Genomic DNA, 20,501 nt, shown 5'->3' with positions numbered 1-20,501 from the left:
TCAAAAATAAATAAAAACATTTAAATATTTTTTTAGCATAGAAATAGTAGATAGTACCCAGTACTTTAGCTATCTAGAAAATTAATAGGAATTTCTTAATCTATTAAATGTCTAATCTATAGTTACATTTCTCCATTTCCTATTGATTTCTATGTTGTGGTAAAATACATATCATGTAAATGCTACCTCCTTAGTCATGTTTTAATTTTAATTAATTAATTATTAGAGAGAGAGCATGTGTGAGAAGAGGAGAGGGGCAGAGAGAGAGAGAGAGAGAGAGAGAGAGAGAGAGAGAGAATCCCAAGCAGGCTCCAGGCTCAACATGGAGCCCCACGTAGGGCATGATCCCACAATCATGGGATTATGACCTGAGCCCAAAATTAAGAGTTGGACACTCAACTGACTGAGCCACCCCGGCGCCTCTCCTTAGTCTCAGTTCAGTAGTAGTAAATACATTCACGTTGTTGTACAACCCTGTGTCCAGGACTCTCTTCATCATGCAATACTGGAAGTCTGTTAAACAGCTCCCCCTTCTCTCCTTACCCCCAGCACCTGGCAACCACCATTCTGCTTTCTGTCTCTATGATTATGACCACTCTAAACACCTCATACAAGTAAAATCACACAGTACTCATCTTTTTGTGAAAGACTGATTTCACGTAGCATAATGTCTTCAAGATTCATTGGTATTGTATGCATATGTCAAAATTTCCTTCCTTTTTTAAGGCTGAATAATATCCCATTATATGGGTATACCACATTCTGGTTGTTCATTATTGGATATTTCTTGGGTGGCTTCTACATTTCAGCTATTGTGAATAAGGCTGCTGTGAATATGGGTATATAAATACCTTTTTCTTTTTTTTTTTCTTTATTATTTAAGCTTTTGTACACCTGAAACTAGTATGTCAACTAAACTTCAATTAAAAAATTTTAAATGCAAATATCTTTTTGAGACCCTGCTTTCAGTTATTTTGGGTATATACCCAGAAATGGAATTGCTGAATCACATCATAATTCTATGCCTAAATTTTTGAGAAACTGACATACTGTTTTCCATAGCCGCCGTAACATGTTCTGTTCCCACTAACAGTGCAGAGGTTCCAACTTCTTTATATGCTCATCAACCCTTGTTATTTTCTGGAGTTTTTTGTTTTTGTTTTTGTTTTTTAATCATAGTCATCCTAATGACTGTGACATGGTACCTCATTGTGATTTTGATTCATCTTTCCCTAATGGTTAGTGCTACTGAGCATCTTTTCATTTGCTTGTTGACTCTTTGCATACCTTCTTTGGAGGAATATCTGTTCAAGCCTTTTGCCTATTTTTTAATCAAACTCTTTGGGTTTGTTTGTTGTTGAATTGTAAGAGTTTTTTTTATATATCCTGGGTATTAACCTCTTATTAGATATATGAGTTGTAAACATTTTCTCACAACCCATAGGTTCTCTTTTAATTTTGTTAATTGGGTTCTTTGATGCACGGAAGTTTTCAGGCATAATCTTGTTTTTATATTGTTGTTTATACTTTTAATGTAATATCCGGGAATGTCATGAAACTTTTCCCAGAAGACTTTTATACTTTGACTCTTAATTTTTAGGTCTTTAACCCAATTTGAGTTAATTTTCAAATATTATGTATTGAACAAGGTAAGAATCCAACTTTATTCTTTTGGATTTGGATATCCTGTTTTCTCAGAACCATTTGTTGAAAAGACTATCATTTCCCCATTGAATGGTCTTGGTACCCCTGGTGAAAATCATTTGACCGCATGAGTAGGAGTTTATTTCTGAAATCTCTGTTACATTGCCTTGTTCTGTATCTCTGTCTTTATGTCAGTACTAAACTGTTTTGATTACTATGGCTTTGTAATAAGTTTTCAAATCAGGAAGTATGAGACCCAACTTTGTTCTTTTTCAAGACGTTTTTGCCTATTCAGAGTCCCTTGAGATTCCGTATGCATTTTATGATGGATTTTTATATTCCTGCAAAAACTGCTATTAAGAATTTGATAGGCATTACATTAAATCTATAAACCACCGGGTACTATTAACATCTTAATATTAAGTCTTCCCTTCGTGAACATGGGGATGTTGAATATCTTTACATTTATTTGGGTCTTCTTTGATTTCACCAACATTTTGGTAGTTTTCAATGTACAAGTACACTGTGTACAAGTCTTTTGCTTATGTTTATTTCTAAGTTTTATTCCTTTGGTGCTATTGTAAGTTGAATCATTTTCTTAAATTCTTTTCTAGATTGTTCATCATTAGTATATAGAAATGATTTCTGCGTATTGGTTTTTTATCCTATAACTGTGCTGAATTCATTTGTTAGTTCTAACAGATTCTGTGTATGTATGTGGAATCTTTAGAGTTTTCTACATAGAAGATCATGTCATCTGCAAACAGTTTTACTTCCTTTTCTATTTGGATGCCTTTTATTTACTTAATTTTTACCTAATTTCTTTCTTTTCCTTTCTTTTTTTTTTTTTAACCTGAATGCACTTATAGCACTCTATGAAGTAGAAATGTCAAAAGTGGGACATTCTTGTCTTGTTCCTGATCATGGAGGAAAAGCATTCAGACATTCAGACTTTTATCATTGAATATGCTGTTACCTGTGGGCTTTCATTTATGGCTTCTGTGCTGAGATAGTTTTTTTCTATCTCTGTTACTAGTTTGCAAAGTGCTTTTCTCCAGTGGTTTTATAATTTTTAACAGTGTACTGTATGTCTTTCAAGTGTCTTTTAATCTGTAGATTCTCACTCAATCTTTTTTTTTCTAACCTTGTGTATTTCTGTTGAAGTAACCAGACTGTCTGCCCTGTAGAGTTCCTGGGAGTTTGGATTTTCTTGATCGCATCTCCATTGTGTTCCTTTGTCACATACTTCTTTTCCCTTGTATGTCCTACAAATTAGTAGCTAGATCTAGAAGCTTAATTAGATTCAGATTTGATTTGTGTGTGTGGTGGGGGGGCGGGGGGAGAGGGTCAAGACTTCATAGATGGAGATATCCTTCCAGTAAAAGGTGCATAATTTCTGGTTGCTGCCATTTTTAAAACTTTAGTATTCTAGTTAGACAGTCTCCTTTCACAATCCATTATACAATGTTCTTACTTATCCTGTATATCCTTTCTTCTTGGCTCAAAGACAGTTCATTAGGAAGGATAAAACTTGAGTTGTATGTATGTGTGTGTATGGGGGGGCAGTGGTGATGGTAATTGAACCGTAAGTTCATTAATTCAGCAAGTATATGCAGATCAACCACAGAAATAAAATGATTGACAGCTTTTGTGGCAAATAACTAGACCATAGCTATTCTTGGTGAGGCAAAGTTTTTAGGTGAATCTAAACCACTTCCTTAATTTTGAGATTTTCTCAAATCTCTCTTCTTGAATAGCTCTCCAGTATTACTGAAGATGCTTGATTAAGGCTTTCTGGTCACCTCTAGTGGACACATAGGTATCCTCAGTAGCTCATGCTGAGTAAACTGGGAGTTGCCATATTTCTGTATTATTTTTTCAGTAGTATAGTGAATTTCAGTTTATCAGACATAGTTGCTGTGTGATTAATCTATAGATGTGCTTGATGCTTGGTGGCTTATTTTAAAGGTAAGTCCAGCTGTCTTTTTGAGACTTGAGTCTAGCCTTAGGCATTTTCTCTGCCAGTGCTTTCCTTGCCAATCTCAGTGTGAGAATAACATTTAACAGAGGTTTATGTATAATGTGTATACAGTGTAATCTTGACTTGGAAGTAATTAGCTATTTACATTAGGGAAAGAATGCTGTGCCCACATCATGGAGCTGAAGAATGGAATACCTTTCTCCTAGGAGTCAGTCAGATAACTCCATCAGAGTTTCTGTTTGTGGAAAAACTGAACGAGAAGACCCTACTTTTCTTTCTTACTATGATACCTGATAATTTCATATTATTCTGATAATCTTAAAATGCTTCCACATTCTATCTTTTAACCCTACCGCAAACAATAACTCTGTAAAATTTTATGTTATTCTTGAAATGCTAGGGTACAGCACCATTTTGTGAGCTCTGAAAATTTTCAGGGACTATGTACATTGAAAGTACTAAATTTGGAATATACCTCAGTAATTACTGATTATTGCCATGTATCAATACCAACCATTTGCTGATAAACTGGGGCAGGGTCAAGATTTTGCCAAGATCTATTCTCTCAAGTCATTTGCTAATTGGCTATAAGCAGTGGATTTGGACTATACTTAAGTGCATATTCACAAAGTCTAACCTATTAATGATTAAATGGTATGGGCTAACAGGTACTTGTGACTAACTCAGGATCACACTGCTTGACTATGCAAGTGATGTATGTGGGGTTTTTTTTGTTTTGTTTTGTTTTTGTTTTTTTAAGAACACCTCTAAGTTTCAACTGATAGTGAATGACTCTATCTCCTACTTAGTTCCTAGATATTCAGATTATGGAACATCTTTTGCTGGTTTCCTAGTGTTGGGTCATCTTTCCTAGTGATAACAGCCAACTTTGTCCCAAAAAGCTTAGTTGCTATTTTTGGGAGAACAATGACAAGCCCTCCTGGGAGTAGCAACACTGAATGTATCTAGTTTAGCTTCCATGCAGATCAGCTTTACTAATGACCGTGCTCTTGAAAACATGGTCATCTCAAAATATTGGCATGGGGAATTTACAGTTGCCCTTATTAAATAGCTTGAACTTCACATGCAGTTTGAATTCAGAATATTAATGCATCTTTTTATGGAAGGACATGGAGTCCTATGTCTAGATTGGCCTACAGCTATTGGTGGAGTAGTAGTAGTAAGAATAGAAATAATTCCACTACTGCCAGTTGTAGTAGCATCAGCAGCTTTCTACTTGCGAGGTACTGTGTTGAGAATTTCAAATAAATTACCAAATTTAACCTCTCACACATGCTGGTTTTGCTCCCATTTTACTAATGAGGAACCTGAGGCTCAGAGGGTAAGTAACTGAACCTGACCACCACCACACAACCCGTCAATGGCAAAGTTTAGAATCCCAGTCTAAACTCTACGACTGCAAAGCCTGTGGCATGACCATTATGAAAGTGTGCATTTTCAACATTTTTCTGCCCTTGTGCAAGAGCTCTTTGCCCACAGGCTGTGAGCAAAAGTGTTTTAGAAGAAACTTGTGGCATGTAGTGAAAGAGTGGTCCCGAGAATGCCTTGTGTTAGACCTAGTTAGTATTAGACCCAGTTCAGTCGAGAGGTGAGCTGGATGGCTATGTCGTAAGTGCCGTGTACAAGGCAGTTTCATTACTAGTCATCCCAAGAGGATTCCTAGACTGACGTGTAGAAGCAAATGGAACAGCCTCGCAGGACCAGCAGTGTCTTCATCTGGTTGCTGAGTCTCAGGAAAATCAAATTTCTGAATTTCTATGGATTGCATATTTAATGACCCTTAAAATTTATCATATGCCATGAAGACAGGCGACAAGAGACCATATCCTCATCTTCTGATGTTCCCATACTCACTTGTATTTACAGGCACTCTTTTTTTCAAAACAGATTATAGATTTTCAACATGTGAATTCAAGACTGCCAGACCTAAATCTCTCTACTGGCTGAATTTAATGGCATTTCAGCATTTCTGTGTACTAATTTTGTCTAGAATTTCTTTTAACTCTTTTAAGCATTTTTATAACATGGTGATCTAGTAGACTAGTGATCAACCTGAAAAAAAAAAAATTAATAAAAGGAAAGAAATGACAATGGGCTAGGGGTAATGCTGGTGATTTCAGCATAGAATGATAATAACTTGAGTTTCTGTGAGCATTCTGTGTTCTGGAAACAGGAGGAAAAGATCTTGAGACCATGGGATAATTAAAGATCACTTGATAAAGGATGAAAGCAAAACAGTTGTTTTAGGTCTGGGTCTGTGCTCAGCAGATTTCATTGTTATTTAATTTTTCAACTAAATGTTGCTTTCTGTTCAGTAGACATAATTGCCTTTGACTTAACAGGCAACAGCCGTGGGTAGCCTCACATTGCATCAAGTTCCTTCACTTTATTTTCCTGACTTCAAGCAGACATTTGCAATTTAATATCCTATCAACATAATTTAGGAGCAGGGTTAAATTTCAGTTCTCTGTGTGTATGTGCGGTGTTGGATGCTATTTGTGTTGCTTTGGTGAGGAACATCTTGAGAAGAAGGTCTCTAGTAGGAGAATGTCCTGGGCAGAAGAGCAATAGTAAATTGACACTATTTCTTCATTAAAATAAAGAAAGATGCCTAAGCATTTGATTTTATTTTCTCTGTCTGAACCTCTTCACTGTACTGTCTAATTTTTACGAAGGAACTAAATTGTAGAGCACATAAGAACATATTTTGCTGAATGTTGTAATGCATACCACTACTGAATTTAAAAAATAAACAATTGTGTGCTGCTTTTATGCTAAGTTTCTCCACTTCATTAAGCAGATAGGTAAGGCTGTATAAGCAGTGGTTCTAAGAATGGGCTGCTCTTTCATCAGGTACAAATTAATCTTGCATTTCTAATGAATATGTTTAATTCTATATTATGTAGGTAGAATCATTTTAGGACTAAAAAGTGCCCCCCTCCCCCTTAGGTAGGTATCTGTGGATTTTTTTTTAACCAATACTGAATGCTAACAACTAACTAAAGGTCACATTTAATATTTTTTATTGGAATTATTTGAAATACCCTATTTATTGCTTTTCATTCATTTATCCCTCCGCCAAACTTTGGGAAAGCCCCGTGCCAGGCGTATTGTGCTAGGTCCCAGGGATATAGAGATAAGGATGTAGGGCTATGGCTCCGCCCTCCTTAGATGATAACACACCTACTGGCCCAGCGGCCACTGAGCCAGGCTGGAAAGAGTCAGGGATGAGACTCTTACCTGATGAAGAGGCGATGGGAGAAACTGCAGGAGTTCAGGGCATGCAGGTTCAGTCAGAGACCTCAGCATACTAATGTGGGTAATCAAGGGAGACTGATCCTTTACCCTAGGTTTTTTAAGGTCCCTGGTGAGAATGACCATCAGAGTCCCTCGTCTTTTACATAAGGCCTCTGCCTAAGTCATCTTTTGAAGAAAATATTTCATGACAAATTAGTTTGAAAAACTATAAATTGGTCCCATATTAGGGAGGTAAGGAACAGTCAGACGTTTATGGGCTTTTTGTACTTGTTGAAGTGTTTAGATGTTTCCTAAAAGGGATAGGAGAGTGAAATTGTCCTAGTGAGACCCTGGACATAGAGCCCTGGGAAGGAGGTGATTGCAAATATTCACATAGGAGACACGTGGCTGGGGGGGAAAAGTGGCAGTGAATATATGGAAGGCATGAATTCCAGATCCAAGTGGCAGGATGTCATGATTGATTTGATGCAGGGTCAAAAGAGGCCGTTTAGAAGAGTGCCAAGGTTTGGGGCTGATAGGTTGCCATTCACCTAAAGAAGGAAAACAATAGGTTTGCAGGGGAACTGTGACAAATCCAACTTGCAGCACACTGAGTTTCAGATGCTATATGGGGCATCCAGCTAGAAATGGCCAATAGGTAATTGATATGTGGGCCCAGAGTTGAGATCTAAGATCTAGCAGAAGGGAGCGGCGTGAAGGTTGAAGCCGTGAGTGTGCTGGGGTCTGTGAGGCAGGCACCCACAGTGAGGGATAGATAAAGACAGTCCCAGGGACCCACATCATTGAAGGGATAGATGATGGATACTCAGATTCTAGAAAGATGCCCAAAAAATATTGATGGTGTTACAGGCACCGGGAAAAGAAATGTCAAGAAGATATTGAACAACAGTGGCAAGTGCCACAGAGGGTCAAGTTCAAAAAAAAAAAAAAAAAAAAAAAAAGAAAGAAACATTTGGCAACAATGTTTACTTAAATGACATGTTTCTTTGAAGTGATACAACAAAAAATGGTTTTACAAAAGCAACGATTTTATAACTACAGCTTTGGAATTTGTTATTGCAAAGCACAAGAAAAGATTAAGCCAAAGATGTGGTGATTTTAATGTCTCAGTTTTGGTCTAAAAAAATGTGGGTTTTTTTCTTCCTCTAAATATGCCAAAATAAGCCATCAAGCTATGACTAATTTATTAACTGTTCAGTGTTAGCTTTTGTCACATTTGACTTGTTTCAGACATACTTGAAAAATGTGAACGTATTAAAAGATTCTTATGAAGTGAAATTTAACCTCATTATGAGGACGCCAGTGTAAGCAAATCTCTGAACGCAGTTATCTATTTGCCTTTCTGGTAGTTTCCTTTTAGGTAAACTACTTGGGGTGAGGTGGCTCTGCACCCTGACAGCTCTGACCATAAGCAGATCACAACACTGCTGCGACTCCATTTCCCTGTCCCTAAAATCAAAAGTGGGTATATTCTAGAGTTCTTCCCTTTAAACTGTAGATCATGATACATTAGTGAGCCAGGAAGTGGGAAATTATCAGAGTGCACTACTCCACACAGCGAGTAACGTCTTGTTTTGACAAATTTACATTAAAGCTCTTTGGGAGAGAGGGAAAGAAGGAGGGATGATGGGGGGCGGGGTGGGGACGGGGAGAGAGGAAGAAAGAGAATGTGTGTGTGTGTGTGTGTGTGTGTGTGTGTGTGTGTGTGTGTGTGTGTGTGAGAGAGAGAGAGAGAGAGAGAGAGAGAGAGAGAGAGAGAGATTACTAGCTCATTCTGTAAAGTGTATTTTTAACTACAGACTGTGGTTTTAAATTTTTTGAAAAACACTGCCCTCAACTAGAGCCCCTTCCTATTCTAAAAATCTCTCATTCCAGTTGTCTGCCCAGGTGCTCTCTTGGTGTAGTAAATGTTTGAGGACAATACTGTGGAGTGGCAGGTATAAAAACTGTTAAGGTATGACCGCTAATAACAAAGGAGAAAGACATTAAAAGGTAAATAAGGCCAACATCTGTGTTGTATTTGACCACAAGACTGAACAAGCCTTTAAAATTTATTGGTATTCGGACTAGCAAGTCATTACTGTAATTTATGAAGTAAAGTTAAAATATGCTATATATTAACAAACAATGGAGTAATTCTTTTGATGGTGGTATAATCTGCAACCGTATCGAGGAGAAATAAAGCTTTTTCAAAAGTAACAATACCGGCACGTAAATTCCCAAATTGGCAATTAAATAAATGTGGTCAGGCTCTTCCATCTTGCCACATAAAAAGATTCATTGACATGGTTATGAGACAAGTCAGTGTATTTTTATTGGCCTGAACTAGAGGGAGTAAACACCTTGGTCAGGTGTTTTGTTTTAGAAGCAGCTGTTTGAACTTTTCCTACTGGTTATTTCTGCTCTAGGGTATATTTGAGCATTTGCTTTTTCCAGCGCACTTACTGATTTAGAATTCAAGTGAGTGAGCAATTTCCTATAAAACTAAGATTCAATGGAAGTTTCTCTAGACTTACGGGTAAACTTTTAAATTTGTCTACAGCCTCCGGAATTTCATAGACTTTAGGTGGTATTAAACAGGGACAGTTTAAAGAATGCTGAGGAATATGAATCATCAAACCGGAAATCTGAGGGACGTGTTTTTATTTGTCCTTCCCTACGCAGCTCTTAGACATTCCGTTGGTCTCACTTTCTTTCTTCTCTGCCCTGTTACAAACCCTGGGGTGTTTGCTTTGCCCCTTTGCCAATCTAACCCCTGACTCTTGGCAATACTGTGCTCTCTGCCTCCTTCCCACTGTCAGTCAGCCGGCGGAGAAGGCCTGGGGAAGAGAGACCAGCGAGGTCATCCTGCCATATTTTCCCAGACCATTCGCTGTCGGTCCTCTGGGACTCCAGAAAGGTAGACTGATGGAGGGGGCATGGTGAAGGCAGTGCTAGCAGAGTGGGTGGGGCGGGGCGGTGTTGACTCCACCTCCCTGGCCATAGCTGATTGGCCTGTGGCAGGCAGCCTTTGAGTCGCCGCCCCATCCCTCCATCCCAGGCCCCTGCTCTCTCCACTGTGTGCAAACGCATCTAGCAGTGCCAGATTAAGAGACGAGAATTTTTTTTTTTTCTGCGTGAGAACAACGTGTCTGCCAGTTAGCCATCCGATTTATTAGATGAGCAAAGTAAGGATCGGTGAGGTAAGGGCCCCAAAGTGGGAGAGCAAGGTAAGGCCTGGCCCCTGGGTCTAGGGCTCTTCCTCCAATGCTTGAGGCTCTTTCCCGAAGCGCTTGTAGAGACGGGACTTGAGATAAATACTCAAGAGCTTGGTAGACTATAGAAATATGGACAGTAGGGAGTAGACCACAGACTTTGGAATGAAGATGCTGTGTTCAGAAGGCCGTACAGAAAACGTGCAAGTCTTATGTCAGAGAGTATAGACACACAAAGTGTACCCCAGTAGGCAGGTGACATATGTGAAGGCATAATTCTTCTACTTATAATTTCCCTAGTTAAGTGATGATACAGGTGGACTCTGTACGTACTCCAGAGGCTTGATGTAATAATGAAACAGGCTATCAGAAATTATTGCTTGAAAACATTTAAAATGTCGTACGTGTAACAGCCAACATTGCTGTTAGAATGCCGGTGAAACCTTCCAAAACTCTCATTACAACTTTGTAGACTTTGTGGACGTGTTTTCTTCCTTGATTAATTATGCAGGGTCTTCACCAAGAACCATGTTGTTTCCTGGATGTGATACATTACAAATACAGTGACACCATAAAAACTGCAACTATTTCCATAGCCCCTGAATTCATCTCAGTGCCCATAGATGTCATGCGGATATGGAGTGTATGAGACAGCCTGATCATCAGTAGCACCCGCATGTACATTTCAGGATGCTGGTCCTCCCCCCCCCCCCCCACCCCCCACCACCCCACCCCCGTGCCTTTGGTATGGTCCTGGCTGTCTGGTAACTGGATGGTGTTGCATGAATGCCAGGATCAGCTCTCTGAGCTGGGCATAGTGCCCGGTGCTCAGAGTGGCTATAACTTCCTACTGTGAGTATACCCCAAATTGGCCGACAGCCCCAATAAATAACAAATAATGATAGTTATCATCTGGAGTAAAATTAGTATTTATTACCCTTCTGAAATTAATCTATATTGTACCTATTTTCTGGTATTTGTGGCAGACCTGTTAGATACTCTTGGTTTATGGCGTAACATACACAGTGTCTTCTCCAGTCCGTGAATTTCTTGCTCCTGACACACACCTGTGAAGATGAATTTCCTCTACTCTATATGCCTAAGTAACCCTAGATTTTATATTGTTGTAATATTTGAAGCAGCAAATTATCTCTTCATTATGCAAAGTACCAACAGCATTGGGGTCACTTGTTAAATAAGATAAGTCACTGAAGTTTGCACACAGAGTGGATCACGTCCACCAGGAGCAGCTGGAGGCCAACCTTCCCCGATGAGTCCCTTGCTCTTGGCCCTTCCTTGCACTGACTCCCTCTTCTTGTGACACTGTATTCCATGAACCTGAAGTACATATGTTCTTGACCTGAAAAATTCTTCTTTTAGGATCCACCTACATCAGTTTCCCTTGGACTGCGCATGGAAGAAATGATTTTCAACTTGGCAGACACACATCTATTTTTCAACGACTTAGAAGTAAGTTCTGATTATTGTATACACACTTCACGCTGCATGCCTGGAAGTCGGTGAGTGGTCTTGCAATAACAGATATTTTGCGACTATCTGACGAAAATAAGGAGATTCCATTCATTACTGATTATGTGGTAATATGGTTGCCTTCGTGGTATTTCTGTTTTGCTTTACTTGGGCTGTTGTGTTTCAAGGTTAGATTCCATGTGACCCTTGGTAAGGATTAAAACTTGATGTCAAAACTCTTAAATATTAAACTGTGTTGATATCCTATGCTACAGATTTGTCAGCTACGTAATTACCACTGAGACGGGTAACCTTCAGAATCCAACAGAAGGAGCAACACTGACCTACCCTCTCCTTGTCAGCCTCTTATCCTATGGAGTCCAATGGTTTTCTATGATTTCTATGTCGTCCTCTTATCCTATAGAATCCTATGGTTTTCTTTCCGGTTGGCCCGATTGTATAATATTTTAGTCAGGCCTCTGCCCTTTGGACTGCCAGGATTTCTTACGTCAAACTGCTGATGATTTTATTTGTCCATTGTAATTTGGGGAGGAACTTCTGTAAGATGGTTAATTAAACTTGTTACAGGCACTGTCTAACATGATGATCTCGATTAGCAGAGTTTTTAAGCCTAGAGAATATTGTTTCTTGTATCACCATTAGGAGAAAACATGACTATAACTACATTTCACCCTCTTCTTAATAGAGACAGTTGTTTATTTAAATCCTGCTGTTAAGCAAGCTTGTGGTAAGGCTGCCAACAGGCATTAATCATCAAGTTGTTGTTTTGGTAGATTTTATAAATGTGTGTTATTTCAGACAGAAGAATCTGAGAGATTCAAATAGAACTTTTACTGATCAAAGTTAATGGGCAGCAATTGGCCTTTAAATATTTCCTGATGTTTCCCTTTTCGAAATCAAGCAAAACACACCTTATTTAATAGATGAGCCAAAATCATTTGAAAAATGCCAGTGTGACAGAACTTAAATGCGGTTTGTTCAACATCTGTCCTGTATTTTGATTTCTTTTCATCTGCAATGAAACTACTCGTAGACGAATTGGCAACTTTCGGTGCAATAAAATTATTTAAATGTGCTTCATTTTTTCCCATTCCTTAGTGAAATATTTATTTTTACACTTAGGGTAAAATACAATTTTTTTTTCACATTTTAAAGTATTTGCTTTTCTTAAGGAAATTACATGTAAGGCATTCCTATTTTTTGAGGTAGAAATATTCCAAGTGAGTGACAAGTTCAGAGTTGCCTTTAGAAGAGCTTAATAATCATTCTTATTTTCAAAAGCTGTTTCTGATTTATGGTTGTGATTCACTTCATAAGAGAACAGCACAAAAAATTCCATATTTTACTGGTATATTAAAATTCCTTCCCTAAGTTTCCATTTGTTTCTAATGATACAGACTAGGCTGATATTTTGTCTTGGGTACAGCCTTGTTACTCTTATTGATGTTAATAGGTGTTAATAGCACCCATCAAGAAGAAATTAGCAGCAATTTGCTATTGCTTTCAAATTTTACCTTCTTACAAATGCCAAAGCTTGTCTATGCAGTGGCAAAACTATTGTGGTGAAAAGTGAGAGGTTAGCCAAAGCAATATTTCGGTATCATATAGACCAAAAACTTCCAAACTTGGTTTTGATATAACATAGCTGGATTTTTATTTGTTTACTGACATTATTCACAGTGAACTGTATACAGAGTATCTAAAATGGTGCACAAATCCATGGAAAGTACATCTTGAAAGTTCTAGTTTAGAGATGTAGGGGATATAGTTTTTCCATAAGCCCAAACTGAGACAAAAAGAAAATGATGAACTGGGGGTGGATGCAGTCATTAAAATGTCTGATTCTGTTCTTGGCGTAAGGACTTTCCCTTATGTAAAGTAGAGAAGGAAATAAAGATATAATTCAACCAAATATACAAAGCAACAGTAGAAAAATGAAGCTTACAACCTTACAAAAGTTAGTTTTAAGTTACTTTACTTAAGAGTAATATAAAGGTATCAACCAAAGTGTAAATCAAAGATCCATTTAACCTCCCTCTTTGAAAATTGTTTACCTGCTCTAGATTTGCACAATATTTTAAAAATAAATTGGTTCTTAAACTTATTTCAGTATTTCATTTTATATTTTGGCAATTCAGACCTGGGGCTGGTCATGGCAAATATTAGTTTCTTTCAAAATAAAAAGCAGAGTTATTTCCTGGGAAAAACAAATGTATTGGCATTCTATTTCCAAGAAAACCAAAATTATCTCATCAGGCAGAAATGGTGTGGTAATGCCTAATTTCACACTCTAATGAGCAATGTGGTGCAGTAAGAGACGTGGATATTTTAATATATTTAAATTACATGTTTTTAACATTTTAAGATCTCTGATACAGGTAATTTCAAGGAGATTAATGATCTGTTGTTTAGCTGGAAGTGTGATTTCCGAACTCCAATTGTTGACATGTGGCCTCATTTTCTTTTAACAAGTTAACTTTTTTGCCAGCCACCCCTCTGTATAATTTGATTAGTTCACAGTTTTGGCTTATAAGAGATTCTGAATAAGGAAACACACTTGTGAGAGGCTTCTAGTAACATTTTTTGTGTTATCAGAGTATACGTTTTAAATCGTTCTGGAGATACTAGCAAATTTTAGGGTATCATTTTAAAGCAATTTAGAAATGCCTTAATTGTACTTGAAGAACTAAAACAGTTAATCATTTTAGTTTTAAAACTCTTGTGTGTCACCTCATTTTGTGACAATTTTTAATAAAAGCAGTCACAATTTAAATTAATTGTGTTGACACTCCAGGGGGTGGGGCAGGGCAGGGAATTAAATGGAGAAATTTTGTGGGTTTTGTTTTGTTTGTTTTTTGGTACCATTGAAAAATATTTGACATGTTAAGGAACATGAGTGACAGGGAGACGTAATTTTCAAAGGAAATAATATCCCCCCACCCCCAGAGAAGGGTTTAAACTTTACTTCCATAGTGTACTTCTGACTTTCCTCTTTCTAAGACTATTTAACATCCCGTGTATCATTTTACCAAAGGGTCTCCGCGTGCAATGTGATGATGCTTATATGGAAGTCATTTTTTATGAATGACAGTATGGAACTAGAGGTTTGTTTTTTTTTTCTTCAGCTTCTTTAGCAAAGTATGACTCCAAGTGAATGGAGAAAGAGTTCTTTCTGTTGGGTTTTTATTGAAAGGCAACCTGCAGGCAGAGTGAGGAAAGGCCTTTCGTGTATGATGACGTTTCAGTTTAACTTGCTGTTGGTCAGTTCTCCCGCTAGATTTTTTTCCACAGTCAGGGAGACTGTTTCATCAAGATGGATATAAGTCAACTAAAAATAAGGTGTAAGCCCATGTTGAACTTGCTGTCTGTCAGGTGTGAAGTTGTATCACTGCGCTGGCATTACGGTTGCCATCCTAACTGGTGGTGGTGACGTGGTGGCCTTCACGGGCCTCTGCTCCCAGAGCACACTCCCTGACTGCAGGGATCAGGGTTGGGAAATAGCAGGAACGCTCCTCATCCTTCTGTCTTCACGTGAAGGGGTTGTATACACCACACTTATCTAGTTAAGTGTGGAGCTCCATTGGAGCATTCTCCCTCTCCTAGTGTGTTGCATACTTGAGACAGACCAGAGGATTCCTTAGTGTCAGGATTCACATGAATGCCTCAGTCCTTTCTTGAGTCTTTGCCATGTAGACTCCTGTCCTAGATCTGTCGTTTAAGTACCTGCTTCTGGTACCCCTTTGTTTTTACCTTTTCTACAAAGAAAAGGCTTGGGATAGGGGTGCCTGGGTGGCTTGGTCGGTTAAGCATCCGACTTGGGCTCAGGGCATGATCTCACGGTCCGTGAGTTCGAGCCCCGCGTCGGGCTCTGTGCTGACAGCTCAGAGCCTGGAGCCCGTTTCAGATTCTGTGTCTCCCTCTCTCTCTGCCCCTCCCCTGTTCATGCTCTGTCTCTCTCTGTCTCAAAAAAATAAATAAACATTAAAAAAAAAATTAAGAAAAGGCTTGGGATAGAAAGTTCCGGTCTCCGTAGAGGCTAGCCTGAGTTTGGTGAGGCAAAGGTTGTGGAAGGCTGCTGAAAACAGTCTCTAAATAATGCTGTGGTTTAAAGGAAGGGAGTTGTAATGATTTTTCTTATAAAGCAAAGAAATTAGTTTGCCCCTTGGTTTCATTCAGTCTTTAAATTTGTAATAATATTTTATGACTCTAACCCTTAGGGTATCCTCTGTTAATTATTTTAGTATATAGTATTTATAAATTTGTATTTACCTACGAAAAAATCTTTCTTCAAAGTATCAACCATGCCAATGCTCAATAGCTTTGATTTCACGTGACATGTTTTGTAGTGACCTAATGCCTATGTTGCCAAAAGTGTAAAATTTTAGCTAATTCAGAGGTTGATTTTTTTGAGTTGAAAAATATAATTCACCTAGAAAGGGCCTTATTCTCTATAAATAAGTAGGAAAGGAACTCTTGTGCCCAAAGTCCAGCTTTTGTGGTGGGTGCTGGAAATTCTGGTTCTCTGCTGCTGCCTGAGAAAGCATCTCATGGATGCTTCCAGAGAGGACGCTTCAAGAAGAGCTTTGAGCTGTTCTCTGTTTTCAGTCCCTTCCACAAGCCAAGAGCAACTGTATGAAAATGTGCGTGCATATCAGTATTATATTCCAAATGTACCCATACACATATACACATATGGCAAGTTTTCAGCTCTGTACAGAGGCTTTGTGCTCTTATTTTCTCCTTATAAATTTGGCAAACATAAAGTATCATATTTTTTTAAACTCCTGGTAACATCTTTCATAACAACCAGAATATCGCCTTCAACGTTTTGACCATTAAATGACTTAGATTGAATTCTTATCTGTTATCTTAGAATAGAATCAATTTCTATTTCCTCCCCTATGGAAGAGAGTAGAGAGTTGACTTTGCCTTCTTTGTCTTTATTTTTGAATAGGAAGTTCATCTATTTATTTTATTTAAAAAAAATTTTTTTTTTAATTTACATACAAGTTAGTTAGCATGTAATGTGCAATAATGATTTCAGGAATAGATTCTAGTGATTCATCCCCTACATAGAACACCCAGTGCTTATCCCAACAAGTGTCCTCCTTAATGCCCCATGCCCATTTAGCACCCCCCACACACACACACGCACACACGCACACAACCCCTCCAGCAACCCTCAGTTCGTTCTCCGCAGTTAAGTCTCCTGTGTTTGCCTTCCTGTGTCTTAAGGTAAGTTGTTTGGTCTTGTCCATTTCCTTGGTTAACAAGATTAACAGCAAAAGTCTGAGTTTAGAGGGCAAATTACAGTTTCTGAGTAACAAATGATTATTAGATATAATAAATGAATATTGAATTTAACTATATCTAGAATTCTAACTCTAGAATTCTAAGAGAATTGATGGCTGAAAAGAAGCAATGTCGTTTTTTGTTATTATTACTAATGAGTAATTTTAAGTGTTCTTCCTGTTTCTTCATTTCTTACAAGATTCTATATTTTTCTTTTATGTGAAGTAAGAAATAGATATATAAAAATCTATTCAAGGACTTCGTTAATTGTGAGGTTCATCAGAAGGTTAGTAGTCAAAGTATACAGCTGCTTAACATGATAAAAGATATTTACCTTACACTGACAGCCAACATTGTACTTAGCAGTAAAATAAGAGAGACACATCGTCATTACAAAAGGAAAAAAAATTAAATGCTCTCTGTCAGGACTATTATTCAGCATTATTTTAGGAATCTGGGGCGCAGTAAGACATGAGCTATAACTAATGAAATGAAAGCGATGGAAATTATTGTTTTTGCAGAAAATTTGATATACATAAAAGCTGAAATAAACTTGAATAGTCTTAGAATTTATAATAAGCTTCAGAAAAGTGAAAGATTATAGAATTAAGTTTAAAAATCAATAACTTTTGTATTATAGTCAGACATGCAGAAATTTTAATTATAATTTTAAAGTAGCAGAAACTGCAACACCAAAATGAAAACAAAATTAAAAGGAAAAATAATAAGTAACCTATACAAGAGGCAATTGTAAGAAATATATGGATAAAACTTTGACATCTTACTGAGAGATCTAAGGATTTGAATAAAAGATTTTTTCCTTTTCTTTTTGTAACACGTTTGAACAGTTTTACAAAATTGTCCATTTGAAAGGATAAGCAAAAATACCTAAATTTTTTTGTCAGAAAGTGGTATAGTAAGCATCCAACTCAACCAAATAGTAAATCTCTTAGAATTCTATAATGATATGAAGATTTGTGTTGGCCTACATTGGCATTGGACTAACCAGGGGGAGAAAAGATCATTCAAACACAGCCCCAACTTCTAGAAAACTTTTGTATGTGTTAAATGAACACACACATATAATAAGATAAGAAATCGATGTCACTTCATTAAGAAAAACATAAAGAAATAGCTCAATAGAAGAAATGAGCAAAGAACATGGGACAGACTGTTCACAAGAGGAAAACATTCAAATTGTCCACACACATAAAGGAAAAATGTTAGATTTCACTTTTGGTGATCAGAAATGTCAGAGAGTAAGTGGTCAGCCCCTGCCCATTACACCAGCAAAGATTTAAAATCAGTGATGTGGTCTACAGTGCAGTAAGATAAACAACTTGTGTCCACTGCTGATAAGGATGTGAATTGGTACGAGTTTTCAGAAAAGCAGTTTGATAATATGTATTCAGGAGCTTAATGTGCTGATTTTTTTACTCAGTAATTCTACTTTTCGCTTCTATTCTGAGAAAAGAGAATTGTAGACAGATAATTGATAACATAGTGATAAGCAGTCATTGACCTTGTCCTAAATACTTTACATACATTATTCCACTTAATACCCTGAGGTTTCTATGATAAAAAGCACTATCATTATCTCCATTTTGTGGAGGAGCCTAGCAAATCTTGGAGGATTAAACCAAAATTTGTCTAAGCTCATACAGCTACTGAATGACAGACGCTAACTCAAGACAGGTACTTTCTAGAAGTTCTCTCAGCCCACACTATATCTCCCCATGGCCTTTTTTTTTTTTTTTTTTTAATTCTGAAATACAGAAATGTTTTCAATACCCATAAAAAAAGAATGAAATAAATTATAGCACATCCTCATTGGAGATTGTTTTAAGACTATATTAAATAGAAGGAAAATATTCATGGTCCATTGCAAGCGTAAAATATAGGCTATACAGTACAGGGTAACTTAATGTTCGAAAGTATGCCCTATTATCTGAAAAGGTTATAGACTGGATGATTCCAGTGATTTAACATTCTAGACAAGGCAAAACTATGGAGACAGTAAAAAAGTTCAGTTGGTCGCCATGGGTTAGAGGGAGGGAGGGATGAATAGAGGGAGTTCAGAGCATTTTTTAGGTAGTGAAACTGTCGTGTGTGATGCTGCAATGGTGGATACCCAACATCGTACTTTTGTCAAAACCCACAGGGTGCACAACACCAAGAGTGGGCTCTTTTTTTTTTTAATATGAAATTTATTGTCAAATTGGTTTCCATACAACACCCAGTGCTTATCCCAAAAGGTGCCCTCCTCAATACCCATCACCCACCCCATCTCCCTCCCTATCCCCGAGAACCCTCAGTTCTCAGTTTTTAAGAGTCCAAGAGTGAGCTCTAATGTCAATGATGGACTATGGGCGATAATGATGTGTCAATGTAGATTCATTTGATCGTCACAGATGTAACGCTCTAAGATGTCCCTAGTAGGGGAGGTTGTGCATGCATGTAGACAAGGTACACATGGAAAATCTCTCTGCTTTCTGTTCAGTTTTTTTTTTTTTGTAGGTCTATTGCTTCTCTAGAAAACAAAGCTTAACTTTTTAAAAAAGATTATGGCATACTGAAAAAAAAACTGGAGGGAAATATATTTTTTAAATACGTTATGACATAAAATTTAAAAATAAGTCTACAAAATAAATCATACTACTGTTTTTAATGTATACGGTATTAAAAACTAGCTAGAGGTAAATATATTAAAAAGTTGCCAGTCTGGATAATGGGTTTACAAATGCTGTTTCTCTGGGACGCCTGGGTGGCCCAGTCAGTTAAGTGTCTGACTTCGGCTCAGGTCATAACCTCACAGTTCGTGAATTCGGGCCCCGTGTCGGGCTCTGTGATGCCAGCTCAGAGCCTGAAGCCTGCTTCAGATTCTGTGTCTCCCTCTTTTTCTGCCCCTCCCCTGCTTGAACTCTGTCCCCCTCTCTGTCTCAAAAATGAATAAACATTAAACACGCACACACACACACACACACACACACACACACACACACACAAATGCTGTTTCTCTGTAATGCTCCAGAACTGAGATGCTCATAGCATTTTGTAATCTCTCTATATCGTGTGGCTGCTGCCTTTATTCAGTAGTTAATACATATTTATTGGGCAACTATTAAGTTCCAGGCATAGTGTTCTAGATGCTGAGAATACAGTGATGATTGAGTTAAGGTTTTTCTCATGGAATTGGCACTCCGTAGAGGAAGTAGGAGATAAACACTATGTAAATAAAATAATGTCATGTAGAAATAAATATGAAGAAAATGAAACAGTAATTGGATAAGGGATGGATCAGCTGAGTTGGGGCATCTTTAGCTGAGATGTTCAGGAAGAGGTATCCCTGAGGAAAGGACATTTGTGAAGAAACCAGGAAGTTGGGAGGGAAGCAGCTACAACTACAGAAAAGCATTCTGGAAAGTCAGTGGCAAGTGCAAAGGCCCTGAGGTGGAACTGTGTTTCACTCCTTCAAGAAATAAACAAGACCATTATGGCTGCAACAGAGTGAATGGGGGGACAGTGACAGAGTCCAGATCATGAAGGACCTTGTAGACTGTGGTGAGAAAGTTGGATGATTTTTCTAATTGTAGTAGAAAGCCATTGGAGAGTTTTAAACA

The 20,501-nt window shown here is 37.8% G+C and overlaps 1 protein-coding gene across 13 annotated transcripts in view; it reads left to right on the top strand.

The window, feature by feature from the left end:
* EYA1 (EYA transcriptional coactivator and phosphatase 1) overlaps positions 1-20,501 on the top strand; it is a 352,397-nt gene that overhangs the window by 285,509 nt on the left and 46,387 nt on the right. For all 13 annotated transcript variants that reach the window (XM_053896121.1, XM_053896120.1, XM_053896119.1 and 10 more), the window contains one exon: positions 11,479-11,568. In XM_053896121.1, coding sequence (XP_053752096.1) covers positions 11,479-11,568 — 90 coding nt within the window. The remainder of the gene's footprint in view (positions 1-11,478; positions 11,569-20,501) is intronic.

Source organism: Panthera pardus, unplaced genomic scaffold, assembly GCF_024362965.1.
Source record: "Panthera pardus isolate Hobbes unplaced genomic scaffold, ASM2436296v1 HiC_scaffold_7, whole genome shotgun sequence".
NCBI classification, from domain to species: domain Eukaryota; kingdom Metazoa; phylum Chordata; class Mammalia; order Carnivora; family Felidae; genus Panthera; species Panthera pardus.
This window is presented reverse-complemented; position numbering and strand designations above follow the sequence as displayed.